Source organism: Sinohyriopsis cumingii, chromosome 4, assembly GCF_028554795.1.
Source record: "Sinohyriopsis cumingii isolate HCF-2022 chromosome 4, ASM2855479v2, whole genome shotgun sequence".
Taxonomy (NCBI): Eukaryota; Metazoa; Mollusca; class Bivalvia; order Unionida; family Unionidae; genus Sinohyriopsis; species Sinohyriopsis cumingii.
Window position 1 is genome coordinate 116,480,710 of NC_142964.1, and position 18,757 is coordinate 116,499,466.

The 18,757-nt window shown below is 33.8% G+C and overlaps 1 protein-coding gene across 1 annotated transcript; it reads right to left on the reverse strand.

Annotated features, from left to right (window-relative positions):
• Positions 1 to 1,066: 1,066 nt before the first annotated feature.
• LOC149801946 (small EDRK-rich factor 1-like) lies at positions 1,067 to 18,757 on the reverse strand. The gene is made up of 3 exons (XM_089956344.1): positions 18,619 to 18,757; positions 11,749 to 11,872; positions 1,067 to 2,326 (listed from the first exon to the last, which is right to left on the reverse strand). Exons 1-3 carry the CDS (start codon positions 18,623 to 18,625, stop codon positions 2,248 to 2,250), a joined length of 210 nt encoding a protein of 69 aa, XP_089812470.1. The 5' UTR covers positions 18,626 to 18,757; the 3' UTR covers positions 1,067 to 2,247.

The following is an 18,757-nucleotide window of genomic DNA, read 5'->3' on the forward strand; positions in this document are numbered from 1 at the left end:
TGATTTGTACAAACTTGAAAAGCATTTATGCCTGGATGTCAAATTCTGTTTTGAGTTCGCTTACATGTGTTTCTATGCTTTGTAATACTGGCTACAATTGAAATTTGTTGTTTTGCTTTTGTGGATCTAATGTCATTTTTCAGCACATGATAGGCTATTGTGGTTTATATATTTGGTGGTGGAACCTGGAAAAACCCTCGAAGAACCACTGTACAGGGAGCTACTAGCAGCTTTCTCACATACCCATGTTGGCCAAGTCGATGCTTCAACCCACAGAGTCAGAGGTGAGACACCACTGATATGTACAGGCATACCTTAGACCTCTTGGCTATCTGGGACACCAATAGTAGATAGACACCATTTGTAAAAATTTGAAAGGTCTTCATGCCAGGATGCTTTCTGTCAAGTTTGGTCAAATTCTGTTCAGCAGCTCTGAAGAAGTTGTTTCAAGGTTTATCAATCTTTACCAATGGCAAATAAATTTACTGTTAATCAGCTTCATTTTTGGAAATTTTAAAGGCCCTCAAAGCCAGATTCTTGTTGTCAAATATGATCAAGTTCTGTTAACTGGTTTTGGAAAAGAAGTACTTTCAACTTTTTTCACATTTTTTATAACAGCCATATTTGATGGCAGATTGCCATCATTTGTACAAAATTGAAGATCTTCAAGCCAGCTTTATGGCAACTTTATTCAATATCTGTTCAGCAGTTTTTGCGAAAAAGCTGTTTTAAATGTTTTACTGGGGTTTTTTTTAGTAAAAACAGCCACATTTGACATCAGATCCACATTATTTGTATAAATCTGAAGGTCTTAATGAGAGGATGTTCTATGCCAAGTTTTGTGAAAATGAGCTAATGGTTTTTTGAGAAAACAGCTGAAAACTGTCATTGCTGAGACACATGAATGACAAAGGGCCATGCTGTAAGCCTACCTGGCCAAAGGCCATGTGAGTTAAAAGCTGAACCTTGATGCATTAGCACCTACTGAGTATGAAAGACTCGTGTTCATGTAAACTTGGCTGCTTACATGTACAGTGAGTTTTAGATTTGAAATCAAACAACTACATATTATGAAAATGATTTATTTAGCAAAATACCTGAAAATTGTTTTAATACAGAGGTCATTAACTGTGACACAAAATAATTTGTATGCTGATAAACAATGTTGAAGATACATATAATTATGACAAATGACCTAGTAACAGAGGAAGTCGATATAAGAAAAAAGCATTAGTTAGAAGAAAGCAATCAATTGTTTTCTGAAGAATGGCATCCATTACCAAAACATGGCTCAAACACTAAATAATGCTGACAGAGATAGCAATGACTGGTTGACTGCACAAGATCTTTTTTGCAGAAAGAAAAGCAATAAAATGTAAGCGTTCAAAATCAGTAAACATGTTTCAATGTCAGGGTAGGACTGAAAAAAACCTAAATTGGTCTACTGGCCCAGAACTGAAATTCTCATGATCAGGATTTTCCTTTTATGCTCTATAAAAATTTCTGGGCAAGTGACTTGTCCTGGGCTGCCTGCCTTTGGATTTTTCATTCCACAATGACACTGATGAAAGAACTTCCTTATTTTCTTGAAAATGTGTTACCGGGTAAATTCATCTTTTTTCATCTGATAAATACAAATCACAGAGAAATACAAAAGCTATTTCCACTTTAATGATTGGCTAAATAGGAATTTGGCACACTAAAAATATGACATCATCTGTTAAATTTACTTGTAAATTGTATTTTTAGACAAAACAGATGCTTCAACCCCTACATAGATTACAGATGTTATTAAAAAAAGAACCAATTTTTAGCAGAAATTAAAAGAACCCATTTTTAACAGAAAAATTACCATGTAAAGCCAACATACTGTATATGGGTACACAGGAGCAAAGAGTACAAAAACTGCAATTAATCAAAGTTGTACCAGGCATCTTCAGGTCATCGAAGAGCATTAACCTTTTGTGCAATTCCATACACTTCAAAAAGAGAACAGTTGAGCTACTGCTGCACTTCAGATTATCAAAGAACATTTGAGAAACTGACCCATTTCCCATGGCTCTAACCAATGATTTCAGTGTTGAGCTACCTTACAGAATAAATGAAATACTGTCACAGCTTTTGTGATGATATCTTCAGTGATCCCAAAATTCTGATCCTCATACATAATGTCCAGTATACATTTACAGTATCAAGACAGCATCATGTCAAATCCTGTGAGACAATATCCACAGCATTTTCTTTTTATCATTTTCCTGCTCCTTCCTTTCCATCTCCTTTTCCAGCTACTGCTGCCATCTGCTTCTGTCTCATGATATCTGCATCCCTGAAAAGTATTACAACTGGATTTTAAAAAACAAGGAAAAATATAGGACTGAGAACCCAACATAAATACAAAACATAACTGACTGTACATGTACTAACAAGCAAGTCTTGTCAAATTGCTAGTGGATTACAAAGGCTTTTCACTGCATAGCTTTTTAAATATCAATTACATTGCTTAGATGTATTTGTTTTGGGTACACTCAGGAAACTCATAGTAAGAGTATCATTTACTTGTATAAACATATATATATATATATATATATATATATATATATATATATATATATATATTGTAACGGCCAAGCTAGGTCCTGATAATACTATCTTGGAGTATCGCACCATGGATGAGTATGCTTCTTATCAGCTGACTAAGGAGGGGGAGAATGGAGTAAGCTCGAACTCTTGATTTCTTTTCAACCATAACACAAGATGATTCATTTATTAAGAAACAGTGAATAAAACCAGTTCATGACCATGACAGTCTTGTTGTTTTTGTCCTAAGCCAAAATATTATCATTGTTTGAAGGTACTGTATGGTATATGATAATTTCATGCAAGGTCTGGATACACATTAGCACTATCCTATTAGTTCATCATATTATTTCTTCTGATGAGTGAAGATTATGTTAGGGTTACCATATGTGGATTTAGTTGCAATAAAGGTTACTACAGACGAGAAACTATGATTCGATTGTAATTGTGAAATGTAAAAATCTGCAAGGAGAACACTTGCTTGACTTTACACCTCAACTATAGCGTAATACTTATTTGAAGTGAATTGGTATAAATGGAAGTAAATTGGCTGTCAAGTCGGTGAGGAAAACACTCACAGTGACTTAGACAACTAATAAATTATAAAATAGACACATAACTTATGTTTTATAGATTGCTAGAATAATCAAGTATTGTTGAATTGAATTTAGAATGTAAAGTCTGTGAGGAAAACACTCACAATGACAAAGACAACTAGTAAATTATAAAATAGACAAATAACTTATGTTTTATAGATTGCTAGAATAATCAAGTAATGTTGAATTGAATTTAGAATGTCAAGTCGGTGAGGAAAACACTCACAATGACTTAGACATTTTATTTCCCTAAGACCTTTGTTGGACCTATAATTTAAGAAAAAAAGGAATTATATATTTGTAGTGTAGCAGAACTTTTCTGTGTGTCTTTAGCTTCATAAAACTAATTAAATAAAGAAAATAAATAAAGAAATGAATAAAAGTACTGGTCTGTGAGGACAACACTCACTTGACCATATAACTGAATTTCAAATAGCAAATGATAAAACAATATCTATGTTGCTTGTAAAATAAATTAGAAATGACTAGAATGTGTATAAGTTGGAAGAGAGAAAGGAATTAAAAATAATAAAAAAAGTAACTTAAATAAAAATTGATTTGCACTTAAATAAACTTTATAAAAATATTTACTGTCCAAAATATTGCCTAAAGTTACATAACTCTCTAATAAACTAAACAAAACAAAATTTAAAAAAATAAAAATAAAACTCACAATAACTGATGTACCTAGTTTGATGGCTGCTAGCTGACTGAACCCTCTCAAGCAGCCCACAAAGCCTTATATACTCCTGACAAAACCCACAATACCCACAAAACCCACAATACCCACAACGCCCACAATACCCACAAAGCCCACAAAACCCACAATCCTTGTTGGAATGTTCAAACCATCATGCGCTAGTATTGCATGGGTGGCGCTATACAGTTTCGCATTTTGCATAGGGTTAGGAATTTAAAGAAAAAGAATGTCCCTGGCTTTCCTCACTGGTTATACTGGCTATTTAAAAAAGACCTTGTATATCTTAGGTATAATGCAAAGAACCTTTAATTCCCTTTATTTTGGTGCATGATTGATGGGTGTACTATGGGTTATAGAGTATACAGCTTGGCCTTACTTCAAATGTGCACCTTTCAAAAAAGTGCTAGCTCTACTTGGTCATTTTCACTTCCTGAACTTCAGAGGTCAATTGTATAAAAAAGAGCCGATAACTTTTTTTATATTTTATATATTTGGTAATTCATTCATTGCACTTTCAGAAGCTGGTATTGTCTAGTCTGGCAAAATTCATTTTCCCTGTTTTAATAGCTGCTATGTATAGTGTACTTTAGACTAATTCAGACTGATTTTTTAACACAAGGGAGCAGTCATTTTAGTTAGCAGTGTGCTTAAATCATGTAAAATTTCCAAAAGTACAATATCCAAAAGAAATATCATCCACATTACATTAATGTAGCATAGAGGTATGCAAACATTCTCTCCACTGTGCATGTTTTAAATGCGAACTACTTCACCTTACATACGTCACTCTCTCAAAAGTACATATTATCTGGTGAGCGCCACCATAAAGAAGATGTAGGTATTATTTTTTTATGATTTAATTATGTTTATATGGCTGAAACATTTAAGTCGCAAGCATCAAAACAATCCTTATGAATAATTCTCCTGCCTTTTTCCCCACAGAACAGTATTTATGAGTGTCAGAGTCTCTAACAAGTCCAGCCTACCCCCCCCCATGATAAAAGTGAGCTATTTTAAGAATGCACATTACATTCTGTAAACATAGCAACCAATGTTATGCTGAATGATAGGAACATGAAACTAGCCAGAATTATTTCTGAGATATCAACAATGAATTTTACAATTAGAAAAGGGAGGTAACTCATCAGCTTCATAAAGGTCAAAGGTCAAAGTGTAAAATATTTGCCTATTGTTTAATATGGAAGAAGCGAATTCACTTTCTCATCATTTATTTTTTTATTTCATTGCAAATAAATGAAAAGAAACATTTTCACCATATATTTCTGTCACTTATTGCAACAGTTTTAAATTTAAGTTGACTCTATTCCTATATTCTAAGTCTTCTAATTTCCCCATAATTAAGGTCACTACTCACACAAACATACCTCATGGCAAATTATGTAAGCAAGAGAAAAACGATCATAATTAGCTTATTTTCATGCTTAAATGCAATATGAATGTACCATTTTATTCAGAACATCATACATAATTATATGAAAATAAAAAAAAATAATTGCAAACCTTTTTTTATTTTCTTTAAGGTGGCGCTATACAGTTTCGCATTTTGCATAGGGTTAGGAATTTAAAGAAAAAGAATGTCCCCGGCTTTCCTCACTGGTTATACTGGCTATTTAAAAAAGACCTTGTATATCTTAGGCATAATGCAAAGAACCTTTAATTCCCTTTATTTTGGTGCATGATTGATGGGTGTACTATGGGTTATAGAGTATACAGCTTGGCCTTACTTCAAATGTGCACCTTTCAAAAAAGTGCTAGCTCTACTTGGTCATTTTCACTTCCTGAACTTCAGAGGTCAATTGTATAAAAAAGAGCCAATAACTTTTTTTACATTTTATATATTTGGTAATTCATTCATTGCACTTTCAGAAGCTGGTATTGTCTAGTCTGGCAAAATTCATTTTCCCTATTTTAATAGCTGCTATGTATAGTGTACTTTAGACTAATTCAGACTGATTTTTTAACACAAGGGAGCAGTCATTTTAGTTAGCAGTGTGCTTAAATCATGTAAAATTTCCAAAGGTACAATATCCAAAAGAAATATCATCCACATTACATTAATGTAGCATAGAGGTATGCAAACATTCTCTCCACTGTGCATGTTTTAAATGCGAACTACTTCACCTTACATACGTCACTCTCTCAAAAGTACATATTATCTGGTGAGCGCCACCATGTGTATATTTAGTTAATTTTCACAGTGATTATTTATGGAGATTACCAGCTGGATATTTTACACATTGCTACATTGCGAATGAATTGCCATAAGTAAAAATAGAAAAAGAAAAAAAATTCAGATTTGTATTTCGCGGCACATATCGTGTTAGTCTGTCGCTATAGCAATGGTTCGGAAACCGTGTTATGCACTCTTACAATATTACCGAGGTAGACCGCATGAAAGGGTAGTCAACAGTTATATGTACCAAATAAACAAAGAAGAGGAAAAACAAAATTAAATGCAATGACGTATACAAATGAAACCCCAGGGACTATAAACACATTGAGTATGTAGTGTACAGTCTTAAGCTGTTAACTAGAAATAGCCATTAATCGAATTATCAAGGATGCCAGCCGCCGGCATGATACTCCCTATTTTCGCTATCACAAAAACACGTAGACTACACCAGCTAACTATTAATCGACAAGTAAACAAAACACAGGATCCTAGAAAATAGTAATGTCAACTCATCTGAGCAATTCACTGCTAATGCACAGATTTATAATTTTTTTTAAAAAATCTATACCGAATTGGACGGCTTGTATGAATAGTGTTTACCGTATATATGCATGCATACCTCACTCCCTAAATGCAGGTTATTACAATATATATATTTCCAAAAACTTTTCCATAAAGTTTTCAATCACTCTTGTCTGTATATTGACATTTTTCTTTAATTTACATAAAATGTAACTATTGGTGGAAAAGGAAGTTTCTTAAAAAATGTTTTTTCATACTTACTATAATAACTGCCTTTAGATAATTTTCTGAAGACTATGTCTTAAAAAGTTTCAAAGATATAAAAGTTCAAAGTTGGGATTTTCTGCCATTAAATAATTGCATGCATGTAGTGCACTATATGGCACCTCAACACAATGGTGGATACATGGTGCCAACTAATGTAAATGTTTGAAGAATGTAAAAATGAATTACATGAAAACTGAAGCAAAATGAAACCTTAACAATGAGTGAAAATGTGAAGATACATGTATGATATAAAACGATGCTAAATTCTGTAAAATGAAAGTAAAACAGAAGAGAACATTTAACACATGTCTAAAGATTTTTACATAAACCACATTTGCTATAAAAAAAATCCAGGATTTTGATGGATGGTATGTCATCATAAACTTTCTTCATGCAGTGGATATTACATTTCTTCTGTCTCACAGGGCTGAAGATAACAAACTCGACAAGAATATATATCAGTGGACTTGGGCTAAAGCATCACTCTGGACAATGTTCACCCACAGAAGATATGCATGAGGCAGGCATGTGTGTCCAGGACACAACTGGCACAATAATGGTTAATAAGAGGGATGTCACTAGTTACTACTCTATTGTCTTAAACAGAAAAGAATGAAAGCCAGCAAATTTTGTAAAACTCAATGAATAATTTATTTCCCAAGAACAGAAAGTTGAAAAAGAACTTCAGTATTGTGAATTAATCCCAAATACTACCAAAAGTTCAAGTCAAAATGTATTAAGTTCCAAATGAATCCCAATAGTGTTCTGAAGACACTCTCTAAAAGTGGGTCTTATGTTCCTACGCTTAAGTTTTCATTCCACATTGTCTGCCAAGTATTACAAATATGCTGATGTATACAATATCTGAAGTTCAGAACATGTGGAATCTTCCAATACCTGAAGTCAGTACATGTGGAATCTTCCATGGGTGACTACAGAGCAGCTTTGACTCCTATTACCCCTGATAAAAAGGTAGCCAGTCAAATGTAATTTTCCTACATTATATGAGCATATCATATTTCTCTAATATCTGGTATAACAATAGGTTGTAAGATTTATGTTTTTATATGGCTTCAATGTGGAAAGATAATTCAAAAGATATTTTTTGAAACTTATAAACATACTTGAAAGCTTTCAGCACTGCTGTAATTTCTACAGTAAAAATTGTTGCTTCAACCTACAAGAGAGTACCATATCAGCTCCCAGATCATTTTCACTTTGGGCCAACTAGAAATCATAAGTCTTCTGTTGAAAACCCTAAGTCAATATGACATTCCATTCAGGAGGAGCAGCAATAACAAGATTTTCAAGTCAGCAGCTGTGGCAGCCATTTTGAATAAAAGATCAGCCCCATTTTCAGTTATGACCATCCCGACTTCATATGAAGACTTTCAGTGAAAGCTATGTTGATATTACCATCCAATCAGGAGTAGCGATACTATTGTCAAGATGGTCATCATGGTGGCCATACTGGATTTCCAAATGGCACCATTTTCATTTAAGATCAATCTGGCAATGGAATGAATGTATATGTAAAGTTTCACTGCAATTCTCCAATAGTTTAGAAGTCATCATGATAAACTTATTAACCAATCAACAAAAGACCATTCTATAATCTGTTTTGGTCAATTACGGCTGACATGGTTCATACATGCCCTGGGTACCAGAATTCAGTGACTTTCCAATTTTAAAGTTGTTACATTATTCAGCAACATTTTTATTAATAATTATGCATATCTTCATTCTAGCAATCACTTTAGTTCTGTCTGAACCATGACACAGCTTTACATACATCACATAATTATTCAAGTTTTTAACAACTGATGCATAAGTTCTTGTTTCATAACAGTAAGGATGATTCATTTTTTATAAGTAAAATAAAAGCACCTCATATGACAATATGCGGTCAGCATCAGTCACTTGTCAGATTTTTAATTTTCAATCAGATATAGAGATTTGTCTCTAACTTTCTTGGGGTCCTACACCAACATTTAAGCTGTAATTCTTGTTTTAAGTAAATACACAAAATGTTCTGCAATACAAAATGCCACCTTCCTCTGGTTTAGGTTAACAACCTGCATTTTAGGCTTCTTGCCTTTCATATGCGATTATAGGGCAAATTTCTGCATACTCGAAATGTCTATTACAGGATCACATGCAGTGCATAAGGCCATCCACTTACCTCCCTATGAAAAGGTTTAATCCATCCCTTTTATGCTCCATTCATGCCTTACTTTGTATTGTATACATTGATTTTATGCTCCATTCATGCCTTACATTGTATTGTACACATTGCTTTTATGCTCCATTCATGCCTTACTTTGTTTTGTACACATTGCTTTTAAGCTCCATTCATGCCTTACTTTGTATTGTACACATTGCTTTTATGCTCCATTCATGCCTTACTTTGTATTGTACACATTGCTTTTATGCTCCATTCATGCCTTACTTTGTATTGTACACATTGCTTTTACGCTCAATTCATGCCTTACTTTGTATTGTACACATTGCTTTTAAGCTCCATTCATGCCTTACTTTGTATTGTACACATTGTTTTTAAGCTCCATCCATGCCTTTGTTTTGTACACATTGCTTTTACTCTCCATTCATGCCTTACTTTGTATTGTACACATTGCTTTTATGCTCCATTCATGCCTTACTTTGTATTGTACACATTGCTTTTAAGCTCCATTCATGCCTTACTTTGTATTGTCACATTGCTTTTATGCTCCATTCATGCCTTACTTGTATTGTCACATTGCTTTTATGCTCCATTCATGCCTTACTTTGTACTGTACACATTGCTTTTATGCTCAATTCATGCCTTACTTTGTATTGTACACATTGCTTTTACTCTCCATTCATGCCTTACTTTGTATTGTACACATTGCTTTTATGCTCCATTCATGCCTTACTTTGTATTGTACACATTGCTTTTACTCTCCATTCATGCCTTACTTTGTATTGTACACATTGCTTTTATGCTCCATTCATGCCTTACTTTGTATTGTACACATTGCTTTTAAGCTCCATTCATGCCTTACTTCGTATTGTACACATTGCTTTTAAGCTCCATTCATGCCTTACTTTGTATTGTACACATTGCTTTTATGCTCCATTCATGCCTTACTTTGTTTTGTACATATTGCTTTTATGCTCCATTCATGCCTTTGTATTGTACACACTGCTTTTATGTTCCATTCATACCTTACTCTATATGGTTACGGTTGTATTCACTCATTTGTGTGAAAATATATATATATATATATATATATATATATATATATATATATATATATATATATATATATATATATATATATAACACAGAATCAAATACTATTTAAACAGTGCTTAACGTTACACCAAGTATATAGACAAATAATAAAATATTTATATTTGCAATCATATCAAAATAAAAATAGATGCATTTGAATGTTAACTGTGTTGATTCGGTTGAAAAAAAGGATTTAGTTAATTCATATATTGACTTTAATTCTTCAGTATGTTGTCTATGAACAGTTACAGTAAAGTTTTAAAGCAACAAAGAAATTAGGATGAACAGTATGACCTGAAAGATGTGTGCATTTTCTCTCATATACATTGCACATGGTTTGTTTAAAACAAGTTTAGAAAAAATTTCAAATGCCATTTTTAGTGAACTTTCATAAAAAAAAAAGAAAAATTCTTTATTAAGTGTAGTTTTTTAAGCATTTGTACTAATTTGCAACTACAATACAATAACAATACTATAATCTAGTTACTCCCTTAAAATTAATTGCAGTGTATAACTTGATATTCTCTTTTTAAGTCATACTACCAAAATAAAATGCATATGAATATGTTACTTTTTAAACATGAACCAAATGTGTTTATAATATAGATAGAACTCAGAAATTTTCTACTTGAAAAAAAAATATTGCTTAAAACCAATGTTAAATACAATATGCATACTGGGAAATTGAGGGCATAATTCAAATAATATATATTGCATGTCTTGCTTTGCTCCCACTTCTCTTTGTTCAGCTCTTACTTCTCCCTGTTCTGTCCAAAAGGAGAAGACACTTCTCCCTAAAATTCAAGGCTTGCTTGACCCCTGGTAAATATGTCCATTGATGCTGGTGAAAATTTAATACAAGCATCAATATTTTATTTGTTCCCAAATAAATTTTACTAATTACTTTAGGTTATTGTTGAAGAAGCAATTAAGAGCCTGACCTTTTTTTTAAAATGTAAAGATTTCTTTTATGTTGGTTTATTATCAAATGATGCAGAACACCTCCGGTCATCAGACTCGACACTGTTGTACTGCTGACTCAGTTTAAATACCTACCTGACAACCCTGGCATGATAAAATTTAATAATTACATGTACAAAGTAATTAGTCCACAGCACACATTGTACTTTGTAAACTTGCCAATTTTTTACAACACATCCTTATTCAAAATTACATATCTGTCCATAATGTAAGCTTTCTTTTGCTTTATTTCAATACTAATTCTGTTTATTGTATTATAATGCATGCATATGTCAAATTCAACTACTAAAGAAAATTTAACTACATTTTAGTCTGTTTTATTACACAAAGAAAGTTATTTCAATGAATATTGTGCATCTTTTTTTAAATTCAACATTAATAATCTTGAGGACATTCGGAAATATTGTACCTACATACACTGATTGTTCATGCAGCAGCAGTGGACAATTAATCAATCCACACTGTTATCAACTGCAGACACTGCATGGCAGCAAGTGCGATTTGGATTATCTTGCATGTAGTAGACATATCACGATTTTAAGTACATTTTTTAAGTACTGATTAACTACTCTCTGGATGAATATTTTTGCTTTTATGAACTCAACCTTGTTTCCATGGGAACAGCTGATCTTACCTTTGACGTCTTTCCTCTAGACTCAATCCTTTATTACCATTCTTATCTGATGCTGCCTTTGACTTGGACAATTCCTGTTGCTTTTTCAAATTTTTTTGTCGGGCCAATTCTCTCTGATTTCCACCTGGAATTGGGTAACAATTCAATGCAGGACTCAAAACTGACTTTTTTTTTTATAGATCCACATGATCACCATATTAATGATTTTACTTATTCTATTAATAAGAGAAGAGAAACAAAAAATAAAATTATCTTAGTAACCCACCCCTATTTTTTAAATAGATATGACAACATCCAACAACCCAGAACTTGTCTGAAGTCTCTAAAAAACATGAAGCGTGTATAAAAAATCTGAAGAATCTCACTGCATTCTACTTTACAATCTGCTGATCTTTGCATTTTCCCGTTCACTGTATAATGTACTTGGTGCAGATGACACCCATTTCTTCAAATTAGTGACAATCATGCTTATTTTCCCCAGTTCCTCCAGTTTCTAAACCTGTTTTCCCCATTTATATTCATGATCATTGTATGTAAGTACATCATCAAAAAAACTAAGTGAGCATACAGCTCTTCCACTTTCAAAATGATGGATATGTATTCCATCATTAATTAGAACATTTCTTTTCACTACCTGTTTGGAAAGTTGACAACAGTTGCTAGTAATGACATAAGTAGTATGAAACTGGGTGTTTTGCCCCACTAGCTAACTTTGCAGGCATTCCACCCATCCCCATCTCTACACACCTTGATAATTTACCCCACCCACCCCCACCCCCACTTGTGTTGCCTGTAGTTCACTCTGAAACTTGATCATCAAGCAGACAGGTGATTTCATCATGGTGAGTAGTGACTCGTCTGACAAAGTGAGCCAGTGGGGCAAAATACTGTACTACTCCAGTCTGCAGTGATCGCAGAAACAAAAATCCTGCAGAGAGTGAGTGAAGATATACTGAAGGCAGTAAGTCTATGGTAGCAATCAATGTATACACACTGTGTTAAGATATTTTTCTTTACTCTGCTTTTGCAATCTGAAAGTCTTCAACTGAGCGATTTCTTTTTTGTGCATGGAGCTAATTTTCCAATTTTGTCAGCAGTTTAAAACTCAGTTGCACTGATTATTTTATCCTCGATTGCCACCAAGTACAGTTTACTGATTGTATTGAGACTGCTCCATGAGGCCACAAGCAATTCAAAATAGATGCATACTCTGGAATTTAGTCACATGGAAATTAATTTGCTCTTGCCACCAGACCACTGGTTACTATAGATATAGATCTGACAACAATACTAACTGATGCACTTACAATGATAGATGTTGTCATGATTCCAGTCACATCAAAACCCACAGCTGCTGCCGCAGCAAGCCCACAAATAGCATCTATGATCAAACGCTCATTTGTACTTTAGGATTAGCGCAGTTCTCATGATGTCATTTCACAGCTTTGTACTGCTTCGATTATTTTTTCACGTTAGTAAGACTGAGGCTATATCACAGTTCTTCTATTAATAAGGCAATCATGTATTGTAACTGCACAACAGGCATCAGACCTTGTCCAATCTCACACCATGCTCAAGAGCTATAGGCACATGCACTTCTAGCCAGTTATTCTTTCTGACTGACACAACTGTCATGAAGTTATGAAAAGCCTCTGCCTTAGGAATATTTAAATCTGTCAATGCTGCATTCTGGTGGACTGGCCTCCCTCTCATACAAAAACACGAATTATGCCCACTAACTGTCACTCAAACTGTCTGTGTTGAATAACGTTCAGGACCTTTCTTTTCTCAGCTGAGTCAATGCTGGTTTAAAATATTCAATGGTGAACATGACCGGATACAGCAGTTAATGCTACCATTTCATTATAGAAACAATCTTGGAGTGCTTTTACATCTGTTGCTGCAGTTAATGCTTGAGCATCTTCTCATGCATGTGCAATGATTAAAAGCTGCCTGAAGTTGGCTGTGGCACATCAAATGGCAATTTCTACTTGGCCTTTAACAAACTTATATGACAGTTCATAGGAGGGTTTGGTGTCACCACTCTGATGCAGATGTTCCTTGAGAAGTGGAGCAAAATTGTTACTGAGGTTAACATTGGCTACCAGATGATCCAACACCCTGTCAGTAAATAAATTCTGCAATTCATCACTACATTAGGATTCCATCACACATACGGTAATCTTTAACACAAACGTGAAAGATGGTTATGAACCAGCTTGCAAAAACATTCAGTACATGGAACTGATTTTCATCGCTGACAACTATCGATGTTGATAATCCAACTGTGTAAAAAGTGTCACATTTAAGTTCTTGTTCTGTGATATGTGGCACATAATTGTGATCAAGATGCCGCTTATCATTTATCCACATTCCCGTTGCACCCCACACACCTTAAGTCCAGTCATGATAAGGAAGTATGGTCCGGACTCATACACCTTTAATATGGGATATCTGGGTCCATCAAATGCATCATTAAGAATAAAAGTAAAGCTCAAGCTGGCCACTTACTAAGATATTTGTTTAATTAGCCTGCTCTTGAACATCTTTGCCATTTCATGTGTAGGCATTGCTCTTAAAATCAAGAACAGACTGTATGTAGTATAGTTAAAATTAAAAAATGTCAAATAAGCCTGCAGCATATGTGTATTGATTGCTACCACAGACTTGCATGCATGAGTAATATCATCTCTCACTTTCTGCAGGATTTTCATTTCCAGAATCAATGCAGACTAGAGTAGCATGAAAGGCTGGTATTTTGCCCATCAGCTCACTTGATCAGCATTTCCATCTAGATGAGTCCCTTCCCACCATGATGAAATCACCTGTCTGCTGGCTGGTGTACACAATCAAACTTCAGAGTGAACCACACACAATGCTAGCACGGGAGGATAAATTACTATGGTGGGATGAGATGAGGATGGATGGAAAGGCAGCAGAGCCAGTGGGGCAAAACACCCAGTTTCATGCTACTACAAACATTTTGTGCTTTCATTTGCTTAAACTAAACACTAGTCCTAATATCTATCTGCCAATATGTACTTGTAGTCATGTGGTCTAGCATGAAATGTTAAATTTCTTTTTTTCTTTACTTCCAATGAATCAAATCATGTTTGGTGACATTCTTTTATTATGGTTTATATTAAAAAGGGTAGAGATTTTGTAGTGTTCAATAGTCTAGTTTGTTGACTTTTGCTATGTATATCAATATTTTTTTAACTCCTGGTACATGATTTTATTTAATTTGTGTTATTTTGATTCATGGTTTTAAATTGTTCAGCATATCTATAGTAAGATTTTGCCTAAATGACTTAAGTCTAGGTTCTATATAACTAGATGCTATGTTATGTGTTGACAATTATAGGTTACTGCATTTGCATGGGAAAATATAAATGAGTTTTGGGATGAAATACTGCACAAACTTGTGACAAAACGAGTTCATATTTTCCCATACAAATGCAGTAACCTTTTTATCATCTGCTCATTTTTTTTATTCTACCTAATGTTTAATTATATAAACAAAATCCACTACAAGAAACAATGTAAATGAATGAATGCCATATTCCAAACTAAATACACAAGCGCAGATTTGTCATTACACAATGACATAATTATTAATGCGCACATAACTCTGCCCAGATAAATTGAAGTCACGCGCTCGACATAACTTTTGAAAAAAATGGCGTGTCTAGTTAAAATTGAAATTTGCAGTCATATTGTGAATAAATGCGCATTGCAACAACTGTTCCATCTGATCTGGAATAAATATATTTTGGTATTTTGTTTCGATTCGACGAAAGTTCGTGATTTTGGACTGGATTTATCTGTGCAAATTATACATGAAATACATCTGATTGAAGTGGCGCGAGAGAAGCGTGTTTACGTCTGCAAATGTGTTTGTTTCTGTCACTGAATGTTTGAAATCATAATGTGGGAAAAATACGAAGTCTTTCAATTGCAATTATCAAAAAGATGCTATGGAATTTAATGCTTATTTCATTTTGAGTGCAGTAAGGAGGATGCAATCGCACTTATCATCAAAATTACAGTACAATTTCGAAATGTGTAATCCAGATTGAAAACCGATGACATGGCTCATGTAATTCGGATTTGCAGAATTAAGAAAATACATTTTGAGGAAATTCAGGATGTAAAACTCTAAGTATATTTTATTTTGCCATTCTTATCACCAGCTAAAGAAAACAGTATATGCCTTGTCACTTGTATGTTATTTGTAAGGACCTAATCTTCCGTCATTTATATAATGTAGCTAGCCTAAATCTGAAACATTGTATCAACGTGGAATGTGCCAAAACAGCTGGGGTTTTTTGCAGTCCACAAAACATGTTTTAATTAATTCAGAAACAAATTTAAACAACCACAATGTAAAGAGCCTCTTATGCGAGTCTTCATGATTTGTTTACAGATCAAAAGTGCTGGCGTCTGACACCACTGTTTGTTTACAAAAGAAAGTAGTTCCTTTATTCACGTGAATGCCATATGTGTATTGTTGCACGCATTCAGTATCAGTGAATACTGAACGATTCTGACAATGTAAAGTTAACGGGGAAAAAAAATGAGCATATAATAATTGGTAATAACAGCCCTAATAATAAGACTGAATGATGCCTTAGGATTAATTTATCACTGGCTGATGGAGTTCGGCCAATATTTAGAATTCATTTATCTTCCAACTGATTGAGCAAGAATAGGCAAGTTCAAGATAAATTTAAAGTGTGTGTGTGTGTGTAATTTGGATTTTTAATGTAGCTTTAACAATTTTTCAATCCTATCGCTATAATGTCTGCAATGTGGCAGTTTATAGTGATGTCTAGCACTGGGACATTATGCCGCAGACATTAAGCATGATGTCCCACCCAGTCACATTATCCTGACACCAGGCCAACCAGTCCTAACACTAACCTCTTAATTTTGGGCGCCAAGCAAGGAAGCGGTTAGTACCATTTTGATAAGTCTTTGGTATGACTTAGCCAGGGATCGAACCTGCGACCTACCGCATCCAAGGTGATTGCTGTAACCACTAGGCCATCAGATTCGGTGTTAATTTAATAAATTTAATAAGATCTGTCACATGTAGGCTATATTATGAAATACAGTCACAATAGAAGATGTATACCAAGAGACAACAGAGCAATCAGATTCATTCCAATTTTGGAGTCAACCTCATTTCTCATGTTCCTGTTGATAATCTGTGGACTTGTTTTATTTTGTACTTAGATATTATTTGAGAGGAAAAAATGTCTGTTTAGACTGTTCAATGGAAATGGAAAGTACTCATTGTTTTGAACAATAATATTATTCTGGAACTACTGTGAGTTATTCAAAGGAGTTCTGGTAGATACCATCTTGACATCACGATTCTTGGCAGACCAGTACATTTTCAGTTTTTAAATTTAAACTTTCAATTTATTTGGATGTTCCTGGAACTATTTTGGGATTATTCTGGATTAACTTCATAAGTTTCTCTCACATTTATAATTTATAATTTTGATAATAAAATTAATTGTTAAGTTTAACCTCTATTTCAGTTCTCAGCCTGCCCCAAACCCCCCTAAGCAGGCATTCCTCTAAGGTCCCCAACCACTTAAGGACCTTGGCAGCACTGGGAAGTATAAGTATTATTAATTTTGTGAAGTAATCATTTCATGAGAAATATAATGTTTACAATCCTACTTTTGAAATCATCCTTTTACCAACAAATACATATCATTTAGGATGCAAACTGATAAATCTTTATCTATATCTGGCCATTTCATGATGAAATATTGTGATTATACTCTTTTAAGAAACAGGTATTGAGAAAAATAAAAATTTATTTTCATTTGAACTACATACACATTTAATGAAATTTATACATTCTGATTATATTCCGATCTATAAAAAAAATTCGGGATTATTCCTTTCTCTAATGATAACTGTATCTTTGTACATTTTAACTATAAAAACACGTTATTATTTTAAAACAAGTAGTATTTTATCTTAACCAAGCCTATCACTTTTGCTAATGACTATCCCTCCCCCACCTCGACATTTTTTACTGAGGTAAAAGTGACTTTTTATATGTGACCATCTTTCCGTTTGCCAAAAGAAAATTTGCAACTCGCCCAAAATGTGTATTTTGATATTTTCATTTCTGTTTCATTATATCCACAGTAACTCTTATCGTTATTTACAATTTAACTATCAGTCATAAATGTACTATATAATACAGTATAACAATGTATGACTGGTAAACTGTAAGTAACCATACGAACCTGTGATTTATGTATGTATAGTCCCAGTTTCATCTGACCTTCCTCGCCTCAGCGTTGATATTTTTACATTTAAATACGGAACAGAGGAAAGTAGATCTACATTCCATGTTACTGTTTTCCTTCGTAAAACGTAACATATTTTAGTCGTTTAAAAGAAGCGTTGGTACCAAATACACACCTAAGAAGTTTCCGGACAACAGTCGTTACTACACAGCGTATAAGATTACAATAAAGACTGGAACAACCTACACAAATCTGGTTTAGACCGGACTAGATTCTGTAGTAGACCCATGATAATATTTTTTTTTTTAATTACATTAGTCGAAGTCCATTAACTGTATGGCTTCTATGCGGTTTTTCATTTAAATATACAAGCCATGGTAGTGTTTTAACGAATAATTACACGTAGTTTGAATCGTACGCATATGTTTATAAAAAGGCCCTATGGAAGGTTCGTGAAAGTTCCTGGTTCAGCTGTTAACTCAGACCTTCTTTAAAAATAAGATAAGTGTTTGATCTGACCAAAGACAAGATTGTATACAGTTGATACTCTGATTCAATTTTAAGCGAACTAATGACTAAATCATATACTTACGAGTCATTTTAGCCCACTGTCAACTTTTTTCGAAACGATAACAATAATGATTGTGTGTACACTGAAAATATTAGTCTGGCGTCCTGATACGTTTATTTATCTGTTCTACGCTTCGTACAAGAACTAAGGTCAAATCAAG

Excerpts from the sequence above, each read along its gene's own strand:
- LOC149801946 (XM_089956344.1), bottom strand. Across the intron at positions 2,327-11,748 it reads CTAGAGGAAAGACGTCAAAG|GGATGCAGATATCATGAGAC; the intron begins GTAAGATCAGCT and ends AATACTTTTCAG.